Raw genomic sequence first — 16,120 nt, 5'->3', positions numbered from 1 at the left:
AAATATGGAGTAAGGAATGCTCTAACACAACTTCATATCTCACTCTATAATGAAATTTACTCAATAAATGGAGTAAAATAAATGGAGTAATCTATTTCTTGTTTGTTCATCATTCCATTATAGAGTGGAAAATGGAGTAGAGTTAGAGCAATTTTACTCAATTTTCACTTTTACTCTATATTGAAAGAAAAAAAAAGAAGTTTTACATTGGAAATGCTCTAAAGACAATTAAGGTATAGAGAACATGGGTTTGTTACAAGACAATAGCGCTTCTTAGGAGATGATGTTGTTGGCCTTGTTAACTTCTAATTTTTTTCTTTCATCTCTGTTAAAGAGCAATGAAGAAATTTTTTTTCTCTCCCTCGTATTGAGAAATATCTCTTTATAATGATTAATTATTACTAAAGACGAATGTTGAATCATTGTAAATATTCTTCTGTGGATTTGGATGTGATCACATGGGACAAGACACGGTAAAGTATCCGTGCCTAATTTACAATGCAACACAACTCTAACCATAAGAAAACGATACTAAGCTCAATGTGAAACAAAAGCTAAAGTGTCCAAGTTTGTACAGTGGTATTGTTGTTACTTGTCCATGTGAAGAAGCTAACAAACGATGATTTTGCTCTTCTCACTGATAAAGCAAAAACAGTATAAGAAAGAGTATCACCCGGAAGAGACACAAGTCCAAACCTCTCTTTTGTAAAATCAAAACATTGTAAGGCAGCATTCCTCGTCCCCGTTGGAGAATACTTATTAGTAAGCCAGTAAGTATTTCCATCCATAGACGTGCCATCTCGCCAGTCCCCTGGAATGAACCAGTCTCTAGTCTCACCAACAACACTCCACGAGTTAGATGTGAAGTCATAGGTTTCGTACTCAACAAGGCATGGTTCATGATGTTTAACCCTCAAGATTTTGTACTTGTTGTTACTTGAGGATTTACCGAGAGCTTAGGTATCGAACTTATAGTTGGAATTTAACGGTCTGATAATCCTACTTGTTTCCCCTGAACATGGATTTCAGACAACTAATCTTTCGTCAATGGTGGTGCATAGCAATAAACCATCGCAGTGAAAAACGTGGCGTATACCGACTTCTTTCAAAGAAGAACTTGAAAGAGGGTCATTGAGGCTGAACTGACTTATTACCTTTCCAACGTTGTTCTTGTCGTGAATGCCGTGGAGATTAAACCTAACTAAATAGACCTTACTATAAATTACCATGACAAAAAGAGAGTTATTAACAAGTCTCCCATCTCTTTTTATAAGAGCATTCCACCCTTTTGAGGTAGATTGGAACCGTGCCAGTGAAGTCTCTGGAACCTTAGAGAGTATCTCCACAAGCAAATACTCGGGAAGATACACTGTGTTTCTTCTCTTCTTCACTTTCTCTGTCGTCAAAGATCTTCCTCCTCTTCATCATCTTTAACAAGAGTCTCCTCTTCAGCATCTTTAACCAGAGAGTTTTCAGATAACTTGGAGATCAAAGGCGTGATGCAGAACTTTCAAATTTGGTTTTGTATAAGAACTTTCAAATTTGGTGTGATGCAGAACTTTCAAACCCTTGTAACCTAGTGCTGTGTGTGTATGGAAACCCTAGTGTTGTCTGTATGAAACTCGCCCATTTAAATGCTTCTATTGTGGGCTTAGAGCACCATTAACCCTAAAACCCACATTTGGGGTTCTTAACTTTTTTTTTTTTTTAATAACCAATCACGGGCCACCATGTGTCAGTAGAGCCCGCAAATACCATAAGAACCCACCAAACTTGCCTCTTGCAGAAGAGAAGGAAGAGGTAGTTTTTAATAAAGTTGTGGGACCCACCTCCAAAGAACCCACTTAAGAGGTGGGGTTAATGGTGCTCTTATTCTCCTTGGATTCAGCTGAAACTTTTAGCTTGTGGGCCTGCGATGGTATCATCAGTAGACTGCTTCTTATATTTAAGCTACATCATACACATAGTTGGAGAGGATAAATACATAGAAGTGGTTCATCATGGATTAGTGGTGGGTGTATGGATAAATTAGATAAGTAACTTGAGTTACAAGAATGTATCGATAAACTATATAAAGGGTTTCTTTCCGTTTGTGGAGAAAAATTTGATTTCCTGTCGACAAGTAACCCTAGTTCTTTTGTGATTCCAAGTTATCTTGAAAGTGTTAGCTCCTAAAAGGTAATTAAGGGGAGGAGCACGGTAGATCGTCGTGATGATTGGTCGTGGAGTTACATGCAAAGACTCTTAAGATCCAAATATACTTGCAAACACGCTTAAGATACATAGACTATGTACCCTGACATTCACTACTCAGTAGTCACTATGATACATCTAAGGTGTTCAAATTTTCTATAAACTCTAGATGCTAAATTCAGATTTTAAATATTATTCTGTGAACCGCTGATCTCTAAAAACTGATCACAACTCTATAACCATATCTAAAGGACACTAAGCTCAATCTGAAACAAAAGCTAATGGAACCCATTTTTAAGATCATTCAAGATCTATCACAAACGTAAGTGTCGTCAGTGGTATTGTTGATTTTAAGGACAAGGCTTGCTTATTTAATAAGAGAGAAACCAAAAACATTGGAATTGTATAAGAAACTAAAACATTATAGGTAGCACGACTTACATAGTAATATATCAAATATCATGAAAACTTGGTTATTGGTGCTTTCCATTTGTCTACCCCCGACGAACCTTGTTGGATTTGAACCAAAGTTGGATCATTGCTGACAGGAAGTGAGCGTTTAGATCCTACATCATGAAGGTCCACTTGTATGTATTTATCCTTTCCCACAATGTGTAAGCAGTTACTAAAGTTCTTATATTTAGTGGGATGCAGTAAAACTTTATGATCCCGATCGACCAAGAAAGTCATCTCAGTACGAAGCCCAAGAAACTCCCGTGGATGGGTTCTTTCGACTTTTATAATTTTTGTCCAAGACATGTCCCCGGTACTTTTAATATTTGTTGCCATCCATATATCTATATCGTGTACCTCATCACGAGAAGTTAACAGACAAAGATTTTGATCTTCTCTAGTCACTGATAAAGCAAAAACATTATAAGAAAGAGGATCACTCGGAAGAGACACACATCCAAACCTCTCTGTTGAGAAATCAAAACAACGTAAGGTATTCCCCATCCCTGTTGGTGAATCTTGACTATAAGTATAAGTAAGCCAGTAAGTATTTCCATTCACAGACGTGCCATGTCGCCAGATACGTGGAATGGACCAGTCTCTAGTCTCACCAACAACCCTCCACGAAATAGATGTAAAGTCATATATTTCGTACCTAACTAGGCATGGTTGCCCGTAACCACGTCCATCATGTCCATGATGGACCCTCAAAATTTTGTACTCGTTGTTGCATGAGGATTTACCGAGCGCGTAGGCATCGGAAGTATTGTAAGGCTGTAAGGGTGTGATAATTCTACTGGTTTCCCCTGAACATGGATTCCAAACAACCAGTCTTCCGTTCATGGTGGTGCACAGCAATAGGCCGTCGCAGTGAAAGACATTGTGTATATCAACTTCTTTCAAAGAATAAGTTGAAAGAGGGTCATTGAGGCTGAACTGACTTATTACCTTTACAATGTTGTCGTCCTGAATTCCGTGGAGATCAAGCCTAACCAAATAAACCTTACGATAAATTAACATGACAACTAGAGAGCTGTTCTTAGCAAGTCTCTCATCTTTTTCTATAAGAGCATTCCACCCTTTTGAGGTAGATCGGAACCGTGCCAGTGAAGTCCTCGGAACCCTAGAGAGTATCTCCACAATCAAATCCTCGGGAAGATATATTGTGTTTCTACTCTTCTTTTCTTTTTCTGACATCAAAAATCTTCTCCTCTTCTTCATCACCTTTAATAAGAGTCTACTCTTCAGCATCTTTTTAAGAAGAGAGTTTTCTGATAACTTTAAAACAGTGCTGCAGAACTTTCAAAGTTGGTTGTATAAAACCCTTGTAACCTATTGATGTGTGTGCATGAAAACTTGTGGAATTTTTCGCCCTAGATCTAGCTCAAATTTGAGCTTGTGGGCCTGCAGTGCTATATGGTGTTTGATATAAGCAACATATTTTGCTATTTGGTGTTAGGGCTGTAGTCCAAATCTAAATGGACCGGTTCTGGTCAAATCCATATATAATTTGGGCTAATTTGTAAGAAGTCCAATTTGTCAATAGATAAAAGTGGGTTAGGTTAAACAGATTTATTAACATACAGATATATCAATTTTGTTTAGTAGGATAAATTGGGGTCATAAATTTGAAGTTTTAAACCTAAAAAGAATGTTGCCACTTTTCATTACAAAAGGGAGATAGATTATAGATTGGTCGGATCTCTTATGTATTTAAATCAGTTTAGTACTCCACTCTATGCAATTGCCCTGCATTTGAGGGATTTACATATAACACTTACTAGATTTTGATCCGCGATTTAAAAGCGCATGATTGATTTTGTTTATAAAAATTAAATTAAATATACATTTAAATTTATATATTTTAAATATTTTTTTGTCTTTGAAAATGAATAATTTTATTTTTTTTCCAATACACACTTTATAGATAATCTTTTTTCTTAATTATTTATGTAGTCATTTATTAAAATTGTTTTGATTACTTGTTCTTATTTTCTAATCTCATTTAGTTTTTAATCAGTGCTTAGTGTAGTTATTATTTTTAATTTATTTCAAAAATCAGATGAAATTAATGTCGAAATGTAGAATCCGCGGTCAGCTGTATATAATTTGGTCCAAATTTAATTAAAAGCTTTAACTAAAAATACAAAAAAAAACCCGTAAAAACTCGTTATCAACCTGCTACCCTGCCCATGTTACCTGGTAAACGCTTAGAAACGACACTATTTAAATAAAAATATAATATAATATATAATATATATTTGATTGTATGTAACAATAAATAAATTTTATTTGTGATTTTTTAGATTTCGATGAAACTTTTACTATACCATGAGAAGAAAATTATTGTATAGAGAACCATAATTACTTTATATGATGTAAATTAATATTAGTTTATTTTCGTTATTGAAAATTTTTTATAAGCTTAACAATTTAACCTTTTTTTTGTTTATTCTCGATATTAAATTTACCTTAATAATTATTTTTTAATTATCTTAATTTTATCATAAATTTTAGTTTGTTTAAAATGTTAATCAAATAATAACTGGAAACTTAAACTGAAATATAAATTTAAATATTAAGTTTTATTTATGGGAATTAATGTTTTTAGAATTTCATGGTTAATCATAGATATGACAACCCGGTGATCTAGTCAGTAATTCAGTTTAATCTCTAGATCTGATTTATAAAAATTGTATGAATTTAGTTTATTTTTAAACTTTTACAATGTTAAATATATAGATTAGTCTTTTACATAAATTAATTGTTTTACAAATTTTATCTACTAATGGGTTTGTTATAATTTTAAAGTATATGACCAGTTATGCAAGTTCATACTAAAAAAACGTAATGGAGCGTCCCTATTTAAATTTGAAACCTATTTAGTTAATTTTTATTTTATACTGTATTGTTAAAATCAATTAAAAGTATCTTATTTTTAATTAATGCATGTGTTCGGTGGGCTTTATTTTCTTGAATTTCAGAATGGTTTAAAATGGGATAAACTGATTGGTTGAGTTATGTGTTGTAAAAATTATTTTAAAATCGAAATAAAAGAATGTCATAACTACGTAAATAACTTTAAAAGGTAAGGGCAGAATCCTATCAGAGATTCTGCTTTAACAGTATAGATTCATGGTGGCTTGTTATTGGCCTCTAGGGACCTAAAAGTCTACAATAATGGCCTTGTTACTTTTGTGATTCTTTATAAAAGAGGCTTTCTGTACAATTACAGACTAAAAAAATCATATATAACACCTAAACATGAAATGGATTCGATATCATGATTCATGACCAAAGTTGAAACTTGAACTTGCTATAGAGATTTTGCTTTTAGTTTAAATTATACTAGAGCTTGACCCGCGCATCCGCGCAGGTATTAGTTTTTACGTATTTATACATTGATATTTGTTTTTCATGATTAGTGCAATATATTTTAGATATGTCTCCATATAACTAATTGTATTCAAAAGATCCAGATCGAATCGGATAATATGATTATTTTTGGTTCAAATATCCAAATCATTTTCAAATACATTCGTTATTTGAATATTTTTACTTTTCTGTGCATCATAACCAAATTCATACAGACCCGGGAGATCCAACTTGAAACTCACACATAAATTTATATCCAAACATGGTCTAATTTCAAAACCCAAAAAATCTATACCCTAAAAAATGATCCGTACCTAAATGGGTACCCGAATGTCTATGCCTAACAGATTCCATAAACAAATAAATATATGTATAGATATATATATTTATGTGTTTGGCTAAATTAAGTGAAATAGAAAAAAATTTATTTAGTAATATTTTTACAATATTAATAATAATAAACAATATATGAATATCGATTTGTTTAGATAAGTTTTGGAATTGTAATTAGTTAATTTAAATTAAAATTAAATGCAGTGGTAGAATCCATAAATAAAAAGAAATACAAAAAGGAAGTACCTAAAAAGATATTTCAAACCCCAAAAAATCTTTACCCGAAAGAAACAACCCGTACTTAAATGGGTACACCCGAATGTCTATTCCTAACTGATTCCGTAAACAAATAAAAAAATTATTTTAATGTGTTTGGCTAAATTAAATGAAATAGAAATTTTTTTATTTAGTAATATTTGTACGATATTAATAATGATCAATATATGAATATTGATTTGTTTAGATAAGTTTTAGAATTGTAATTAATTAATTTAAATTGATTTTAAATGTAGTGGTAGAATCTGTAAATAAAAAGAAATACAAAAAGAAATACGTAATTTATTATAAATGCAATGACTAAATGTGTAAATAAAAGAAAATACATATACTGCTATCCAAGTTTCCAAACAATTCTCATATAACATTGTCATCCATGTTTCCAAATAAACCTAATTTGTACTTTAGTTTTAATAATATAGATATATACAAAAATGACCCAGCTATAATCTTCACCTTTGAAACTCCATGCAAGGGACAAGAAAACTGCAATCTACTCGAAAATAACATCTTCTAGACCAATTAACGCCGGACACTCGCTAATCAGTAATCACTATGCAACATCTAAGAGCATCAACAACGCGGAGTCTTAAAGCTGCCTCTTACAAAGAAAAAAATTAAAATCATGCGCGTCTTACCATTATCCTTAGGGCTGCCTCTTCTACCTATTCCGTAAGAGGCGAGTTTGAGAGGGTTTTGCCACTTTTCGCAGATTCCACTGACACGTGACGACCTGCAATTGGTTTGTTTTTAATTTTTTTTTAAATCAGACAAAAAAAAAACTTCTTAAGAGCCCTTTACCGTTAATGATGCTCTAAGGTGTTCAAATTTTCTACAAACTCTAGATGCTTTATTTATTCAGATTTTAAATATTATTCTGTCAACCCTATGTCCTTGATAACTTATCACATAGTCTGATCTCTAAAAATTGTGGATCTGCACGTCGATGTGACAAGACACCGAAAAAGTACTCATGTCTAGTTTACAATGCATACAACTCCATAGCCATATCAAAAGGACACTAAGCTTAATATGAAACAAAAGGAAAATTGTCCAAGTTTTAAGATCAGTAAAAATCTATCACAAAATGTAAATGACGTCAGTGGTATTGCTGATTTTTAAGAACAAGACTTGCTTATTTAATAAGAGATAACCAAAAATATTGTTCCAGTCGCAGAAGAAATAGAATTGGAATTGTAACTAAAACCTTATGGAGTAGCAAGACTTGCATTTTAATTTATCAAATATCATGAAAACTTGGTGATTGGTTCTTTCCATGTGCCTAGCCCCAAAGAACCTTGTTGGATTTGAACCAAAGTTGGATCACAGCTGACAGGAAGTGCGTATCCTACAGCACAAAGGTTCACTTTTCTGTATTTATCCTCTCCCACAATGTGTAAGAAGTTCCTAAAGTTCACATCTTTAATGGGATGCACTATAACTTTATTCTTCCGGTCGGCCAAGAAACTCACTCCTTTACAAAGCTTAAAGAACTGGTCGCTACTGGTTCGTTTCACTGTTAAGAGTTTACTCCATGACATGTCTCCTGTACCTTTAATTTTAATTGCCATCCATACACCTATATCGAGTAGTTTGACACAAGAAGTTAACAGACAAAGATTTTGCTCTTCTCTAGTCACTGATAAGGCAAAAGGATGATAAGATAGAGGATCACCCGGAAGAGACACAAGTCCAAACCTCTCTGTTGAATAATCAAAATATCGTAAGGTATTTTTCGGTCTTTGACGGTCTTGACTAAAATCAAAAGAAAGCCAGTAAGTATTTCCATCCACAGACGTGCCATGTCGCCAGGGCCCTGGAAATGTCCACCCTCTAATCTCACCAACAACCCTCCAGGAATTAGATGTAAAATCATATATTTCGTACTTAACAAGGCATGGAGACATCCAACCATCTCCATGATGATGGACCCTCAAGATTTTATACTCGTTGTTGCATGAGGATTTACCGAGCGCGTAGACATCAAAACTATATTTGGAATTTAAGGGTTTGATAATTCTACTTGTTTCCCCTGAACATGGGTTCCAGACAACCAGTCTTTCGTCCATGGTGGTGCATAGCAATAGGCCGTCGCAGTGAAAGATATCACGTATAGAAAGAGGATAATCATTGAGGCTGAACTGACTTTTTACCTTTACAACGTTGTCGTCGGTAATGCCATGGAGATCAAGCCTAGCAAAATAGACCCTACCATCAATTAACATGACAACAAGAGACTTCTTCCTAAGTCTCTCTTCTGTTTTGATAAGAGAGTTCCATTCTTTTGAGGTAGATAGGAACCGTGCCAGAGAAGCATCCGGAACCCTAGAGAGTATCTCCACAAGCAAATCCTCTGGAAGATGTATTCTGTTTCTACTCTTCGCTTCTTTTTCCGTCATCAATGATCTTGGAGATGAAACCTCGTAACCTAGTGATGTTTGTGTCTGAAACCCTAGTTTTGTGTCTTTATGAGACTCACCGATTTAAAACGCTTCTATTGTGGGCTTTGTCGTCCTAGATCCATCTGAAAGTTTGGTTGGCTCGTGGGCCTGCGATGCTATAAGTAGCCTATGCAATACAGAATTGGTTCTTTGATAAGAAACAGATTTTGCTCTACATGACACTCTTGTTACGGCCTGCTTAGAGGAGGGAACACAGGGGAAGGAAAGTGGTGAATATAATAAGCTAATAGGGATGTAAAGCCAAGTTCCATTGCAGGAGAGATAGAAATTATAACCTTCTACAAGTTCTTCACCGAAGTGGCATGAGAAAATTTCCCTCTCTTCATCTGCTGCAGCTGCTGCCTCCTACTGTTGTTGTTTGACAAAAAAAATTAGGGAAAGAGATAAAAACTAGCCTAGGCATGGTCGGTGGTTTCAACATACTTTTCAAGGATTCTTCACATGGTATGGTAACTTATTAACAGGCTAAACAGGGTCTTAAGCATGCATGGAGATTTACCATTGTATTCAGGTTAAAATATAAGATTTCGCCTGCATGGAGAACCATCTTTTTGGTGTCAGGATGCTTGTTAACCCCTTTCCAAGCAAATTCAGTTTGTAACGAGGATCTTTGGACCTGTTACCTTTACAGATGGGGCAACATCGTTCCCTTCGCTGCAGTATCGAATTCACTACTAAATAGACCCTAAAATTGTCAAACAAAATGTCAATAGACTGCTTTGTATCATTAGTAGAATGCTTCTTAGCAAATCTCCTATCTTTAAGAAACATCCAGGAGAGAATAAATATAAATTAATGAATCATTATGGTGTATGGATATGTTATACTCTCTCTCTCTCTCTCTCTCTCTCTCTCTCTCTCTCTCTCTCTCTCTCTCTCTCTCTCTCTCTCTCTCTCTCTCTCTCTCTCTCTCTCTCTCTCTCTCTCTCTCTCTCTCTCTCTCTCTCTCTCTCTCTCTCTCTCTCTCTCTCTCTCTCTCTGTTTCTAAAATATATAAAAAACAAAATTTAAAAAATTATGTTTTAAAAGATATATGTTTTACCGTTTATATGCAATTTTTATTAGTTTATAAATGATAAACTGTATATTTCAAAAAAAAATTACTTATTCAACTTTTAATATATTTTCTTAATATGTGTAAAATATAAGAATAGAGATAGTATATAACTAATTTGAGTTACAAGAGTGTATGGATTTACAATACAAAGGGTTTCTTACATAAATTGTGAAGCAGAACCCTATGTCCTTAACAACTGATCAAATACGCTAATTTCTTTTAAAAAAACTGTGAATTTGGATGGAAGAAGACATGGTAAAGTATCCATATCTAATTTACAATGTTACACAACTCCATAACCATGTGACACTAAGCTCAATCTGAAACAAAAGCTAAGGTGTCCAAGTTCTTAAGACCATCGAAGATCTATCACAAACGATCCTCAATGGTCTTGTTGATTTTTAAGGACAAGACCTGCTCATTTAATTAGAGAACCAAAAATATTGTTCCAGTACCAGAGGGAAAAAAACTAGAATAGTATGGAAACTAATTAATTATGGAGTAGGAAGACATACATTATGCCGAAATGCATAAACTAGTATGACAATTACAAGTATGACAAAATGTTAACTTTATCAAATATCATGAAAACTTGGATAACAATGCATAAACTAGTATGACAATTACAAGTCACGTCATTGGTGCTTTCCATGTGCCTAGCCCCAAAGAACCGCGTTGGATTTGAACCAAAGTAGGATCACACCTGCCGGGAAGTGAGGATTCAGATCCTACATCATGATGGTCTACTCGTATGTATTTATCCGTTCCAACAAAGTGTAAGCAGGTACTAGAGTTCGTATCTTTAGTGGGACACACTATAACTTTATTCTCACGGTCGGCCAAGAAACTCATCCCAGTAAAAAGCTGATGGGTTCGTTTCACTGTTAGGAGATTACTCCATGACATGTCTCCGGTACTCTTAATCTTAGTTGCCATCCATATCTCTATTATATCGTACATCTCAACACGAGAAGTAAACAAACAAAGCTTTTGCTCTTCTCTAGTCACTGATAAAGCGAAAAGATTATAAGAAGCAGGATCAACCGGAAGAAGATACACATCCAAACCTCTCTGTTGAAAAATCAAAACATATTAAGGACTTTCTCGGTCTTTGACAGTCTTGACTAAAATCAAAAGAAAGCCAGTAAGTATTTCCATCCGCAGACGTGCCATGTCGGCAGTTCCCTGGAAATGACCACTCAGAAGTCTCACCAACAAGCCTCCACGAATTAGATGTGAAGTCATATATTTCGTAGTCAACAAAGTATGGAGAACAGAAACCATGTCCACGATGATGGACCCTCAAAATTTTGTACTCGTTGCATGAGGATTTACCAAGAGCGTAGACATCGGAACTATATTTGGAATGTAACGGTTTGATAATCCTACTCGTTTCCCCTGAGCATGGATTCCAAACAACCAGTCTTTCGTCCATGGTGGTGCATAGCAATAGGCCGTCGCAGTGAAAGACATCGCGTATATCGACTTCTTTCGAAGAACTAGAAAGAGGGTCTTTGAGGCTGAACTGACTTATCACCTTTACAATGTTATCGCCGTGGAGATCAAGCCTAACTAAATAGACCCTTCTATGAATTAACATGACAACAAGAGACTTCTTGGCAAGTCTTTCTTCTTTTTTAATAAGAGCGTTCCATCCTTTTGAGGTAGATCGGAGTCGTGCGAGAGAAGCCTCTGGAACCCTAGAGAGTATCTCCACAAGCAAATCCTCAGGAAGATATTCTATGTTTCTTTCCATCTTTTCCTGTGTTGGAATTTGCAATCTAGAATCAAAGAACCTTAAATCGTAGTCGGAATAGCAAAACAGAAGTAAATTTGATTTCTAGAAAGAAAAAAAAAAGATTTTTATTAATCGATGTGAATGATACTAACTCACGTCTTACATAAGTGTATATATAGTTTAAACTTTATCAAAATAAATAGAAATTTTCTTCTTCTTCTTTTCCAACAAATAGAAATTATCTATTCTATAAAAAAAAGCTAATTTAATTATTTCCTATTCTTATTTTATAAGGTAATTTTCTTCTTATTCCAAAGATCACTTGTTTGTAAGTGACTTGAATCTCTTCTTCTTCCTTTTATGCAGGTTGCTGTAGACTCTGTTAGCTTTACGTTAGTAGTACTGATTTTAAAGAATTGATGGAAGAATACGTATTCTTCATTTATGAAACAACCATCACTGGATCAAAAATTGACATTCTTCAGGCACAGGTGTGTTGTGATTTTTGTTACATTGGAGATTATAACGGCTTTAGAAGCGTATTGAATCGTAGCATTATCAACAGGAACCAATAATACATGACCGAATCTCAAGAAACACCAGCCAAGCATTCTCATCTCTCCCTGGACACTACTAAACTTTGATATAACCAAGGAGGGAGAGAGCATAAGTCTCTTTCTAGTTGCATTTTTATGTCATTGTTAACCAAGAATAAAACCACTTTTGATTGGGTGAGAAGAGCCCTATAATAATTATTTTGTATAGTTATTGACTTGGCTATTTAGAAAGTTGAGTTGTATTAGAGAAGAAAGGATAGACTCAGAGAATGAATAACACCGAAACAACGATGAAATATTGAGACAACTGAAGTAACCTTGTCGAGAACCAGGTCTTGTGACCCGGTAAAAAAGGTAAGATAATCATCATCATCAATGAACAGACGAAAAAAAACTTAAAACTTGAGGTTTGAGTAACTGTATTGTTCTTCTGCCTATCAATGCACTGTCTGAGGTTAGTACTTAGTTGTGATTCTATTGCATATTGGCATTTCCATAACCGCCGTCCTTTTTTTAATAGAGATATGTAAAAAATCCTAACTCGTTAACTCTCTACTCTTTCTTTTCTGTTCCACCACTTTAGCTTCTTCTACATATAGACAAAGTTCTTCTACTTCCTGCTTTTTATCAGTCTCTACTTTTCTGCAACCAAAGAAAATTAAAACATCTCAAAAGTTAATTAAAGTAGCTTCAAAGTTGCAGAGTATGACTTATTAGAAGGAAGAGAATTAACACCAGGTTAATAATGATAGTGCAGCTTAATGGAGGATGAATTTTTAACATACCAATATAGGTAAGCTAAGCTGATTGAAGTGTTGAGGCTGGCTTACTTTCCACAGTAGCACAGTTCTCATTCTCAGACTCGGACTGTTCTTGGGTTTCACCGGTCTTTGATGGGGAAGCAAAGAAGCAATCAGGCAGAGCGTTCTCCAGACTTGTCTCTTGCCTTCTTCACCAATGAGAGAATAAAAGCATTGATGTAACCAGTTTTGAATGTGAAAGCTGATAAGACTTAAGAGGTCCAAAAGGTAATGAGAACTGATTATGCATACCCTGTGTTGAAATGATTAACATAACCACCTTCTTGGCTGTTTTTATTTTCAGAATCAGAATGAAAATGTCCTGAATCAGGGGAAGAAGGTAAGTGGTGAATAACTGAATATAATAAGCTAATATGTAAAGCCAAGTTCCATTGCAGGAGAGATAAGAATAAACCTTCTTCACCGGCGTTTTCAGATCGAAAGAGCATGCTTTGATTGACGCGGGAGGGGTAATGAAGAGGGGAGCCAATAGAAAGACTGCGCTGGTGATGGTGGAACGACTCGCTATCCAAGTCGGGCAACTGGAGATTGACAAGTCTTCTCCTCTGGAATTCTAATGCTTGTTGTAAGTCAGCTTGCTCAGCTTTTCTCCTCATCATCTCTTGTGTGCTAGAAAACATCCTAGGTCCTGGTAGAGCAAACAAAACACGAGACTGAGCTCTGATGAAACCATATCCACCACATAAGAGAAGAATCAAAGGAGAGGAAAGACATGCAACTAACCGAAGTGGCAATCAAAGAGATCCCTTGCGTCCATTCCAGATGGACTCGAACCCGGAGAAAAGTTCCCTCTCTCCATCTGCTGCATCAGTTGTTGCTGCTGCCTCCTACTATTATTTGACAAAAAGGTACCATAAGAGAAGAGATAAAAACAAGACTAGGCGTGTTAGGTGGTTTCAACATACTTTTCAAGGATTCTTCCTTTCTCTTTGTAGGGTTTAACAAGCACGCGTGAGTCGCAGATGAAATGTGGGTTTCCTCTGGCCAATATGATTCTCACAGTCTCAGAGTGGAGAAAAGTGACGAACCCAAACATCCGTTTCTGCTGGTATGGAATCCTAACATCCTGCACTGGTCCAAAATTGCTACAACAAAAAGAACAAACGTAAGTAAATATCAACCAAAGTTTAGATGATGCAAACGCATAACAGCTTTTGATGCAGTTGTGTTTTTGAAAGATACCCAAAGTAGTTGGAGACATCTTCATCTGTGAAGGAGCTGTCAGCTGGAAAAGTCAAGTAAATCTGCTTAGATGCAGAGTTTGATTTATCTCCCATCCCCAAAAACTCATCTCTTTCATGTCGCCCTGGACTACCAAACCAGTAACCCTCATCCCCAAACTGTCCTGCTCCTCCTGATCTGCAAAAGCAAACACCACCAAAAGAAAGCTAAACATTTACACAACAACATCAAAGTAATACAAAGACTTCTTGCACTTGTCCAAGTTACTGAAGGATACCAAATAAACCAAAACCAAGACACTCAGAAAAACATTAGCATGTAAATGTAACACCAAAAGTAGAAAACAATATGTAAAAGACTTCAACGACCACAATGTTAATTATTGGCATCGTCAGGCACCTTAATGATTCAGTAAAGTTATTATAAATGCACTTTTTAATGATTCAACCAAACATGTCTAGAAAATAAACATTATTATGCAAAAAAAAAGGAGGTCCATTTGATGATGATTACCTATGATGAGCGTTACGCGAACCCAAGAGAAAATTAATGCCTTTATCATACGACATCGGAGAGCCACCACTAGCCGCCAAGAACTGCGCCGCGGCCATTCGCTGCCGTTGAGCCAGTTTCATCCTCGCTATCTCCTCTTGCTGTCTGAAATCCGGAGAACCAAACCCACCACCAGGAGACTCGAAATCATCTCCTAAACCAGGAAACCGACAGTAACCGCCATAACCGGGTTCCTCTGACCCGAAACAAACATCGCTCGCAGAGAAACTCCTCTTGTGCAAATGGGCATCGTCATTATCACCGGAGAACCCGAACAGACCCGTGGCTTCGTCGTTGTTGTTGTTGTTCTTAGAAGAAGACTCGTTGAGGAAGGACAAGTAGTTACCGAGTTGCCCCTCATCGACTAAATCGTCACCACCACCATCTGAAGCGAAAAGAGAGGAACTTGCTTGAAACGGACTCGAACCCACGTTAGGGTTGCTACTCCCAGGAGTGTTGTTCAAGGAAGGGCTCCTCGAGAACTCCATAAACGGAGAATGGCGGTGGATGTTAATGGGTCTCGAGATAGGGTTCAACAACGGCGGCGTCGTGCCAGAAGAAGAAGAAGAAGATCCGTTCGAGGAGAGACCCAAAGCGGATTTAGCCTTGAGACAAACGGACTGCAAGAGAGTGTCGGGTCCAAGAGCGAGACGCATCAAGTCTCTCTTGCCCAAGTCCTGTAAGAGCAAGTAGCCTATGATTTTGGAGGCCAAGTCCGGTTCTAAAGTTCGGATCTTTGTGAAGAGTATGGAAGTGGGATCTCCAGGATCCATTCGCGAGATTAAAAATCGTTTCTTTTAGTGTGAGAGATTGAGAGAGGAGGAAGGAGAAGAGGCTATTGTGTTTTTTTTTTGTGTGAGTGGGTTCTTTAGTACTTGCTTGGGTTTATTTATGCGTTTAAATGCATATGTTTTTTTCCTTTGGAGATTTTAGTATATGGTGTTTTGTCTTGTTATGAGAGCATTTATTGTTTTAAAAGAAACTACTTTCGTAATGTGTTACTTTCTTTTCGGGTTCTGTTTTTGATATCGGGTTTAGGGCTTTCAAGTTCGTCGAGGCTCTTTTTAGCAGGATTATAGATTTAAAAAAAAATTAATTTAATTGAAATTTTTTTGAGAAAT

General features: G+C 35.8%; 3 protein-coding genes and 2 pseudogenes across 5 annotated transcripts; all 5 read right to left on the bottom strand.

Annotated features, from left to right (window-relative positions):
* Nucleotides 1-554: 554 nt before the first annotated feature.
* LOC106421882 lies at nucleotides 555-2,303 on the bottom strand (annotated as a pseudogene).
* Nucleotides 2,304-2,652: 349 nt separating this feature from the next.
* Nucleotides 2,653-3,843, bottom strand: LOC106421917 (putative F-box protein At4g10190). Its single transcript, XM_048774343.1, has one exon. The coding sequence runs from the start codon at nucleotides 3,841-3,843 to the stop codon at nucleotides 2,653-2,655; it is 1,191 nt and encodes a 396-aa protein (XP_048630300.1).
* Nucleotides 3,844-7,718: 3,875 nt separating this feature from the next.
* Nucleotides 7,719-9,029, bottom strand: LOC111215915 (putative F-box protein At4g10190). The gene has a single exon (XM_048774369.1). It carries the CDS (start codon nucleotides 9,027-9,029, stop codon nucleotides 7,878-7,880), a length of 1,152 nt encoding a protein of 383 aa, XP_048630326.1. The 3' UTR covers nucleotides 7,719-7,877.
* Nucleotides 9,030-10,779: 1,750 nt separating this feature from the next.
* LOC106421881 lies at nucleotides 10,780-11,958 on the bottom strand (annotated as a pseudogene).
* Nucleotides 11,959-12,667: 709 nt separating this feature from the next.
* LOC125575192 (zinc finger CCCH domain-containing protein 55-like) lies at nucleotides 12,668-15,981 on the bottom strand. 3 transcript variants are annotated; one of them, XM_048774366.1, is made up of 8 exons: nucleotides 14,961-15,981; nucleotides 14,448-14,624; nucleotides 14,171-14,350; nucleotides 13,989-14,092; nucleotides 13,660-13,893; nucleotides 13,497-13,566; nucleotides 13,230-13,393; nucleotides 12,668-13,086 (listed from the first exon to the last, which is right to left on the bottom strand). In XM_048774366.1, the coding sequence occupies exons 1-7, from the start codon at nucleotides 15,770-15,772 to the stop codon at nucleotides 13,243-13,245; spliced, it is 1,728 nt and encodes a 575-aa protein (XP_048630323.1). In that variant the 5' UTR covers nucleotides 15,773-15,981; the 3' UTR covers nucleotides 12,668-13,086; nucleotides 13,230-13,242. The 3 variants fall into 3 exon arrangements, with proteins under 3 accessions (XP_048630323.1, XP_048630322.1, XP_048630321.1); XM_048774365.1 differs by having other exon boundaries at nucleotides 13,230-13,390; nucleotides 13,989-14,095; nucleotides 14,961-15,978; XM_048774364.1 differs by having other exon boundaries at nucleotides 13,989-14,095; nucleotides 14,961-15,976.
* Nucleotides 15,982-16,120: the final 139 nt, after the last annotated feature.

Source organism: Brassica napus, unplaced genomic scaffold (assembly GCF_020379485.1).
Source record: "Brassica napus cultivar Da-Ae unplaced genomic scaffold, Da-Ae ScsIHWf_3088;HRSCAF=3902, whole genome shotgun sequence".
NCBI lineage: Eukaryota > Viridiplantae > Streptophyta > Magnoliopsida > Brassicales > Brassicaceae > Brassica > Brassica napus.
The sequence above is the reverse complement of the archived record's forward strand: the minus strand, read 5'-3'. Positions and strand labels throughout refer to the sequence as shown.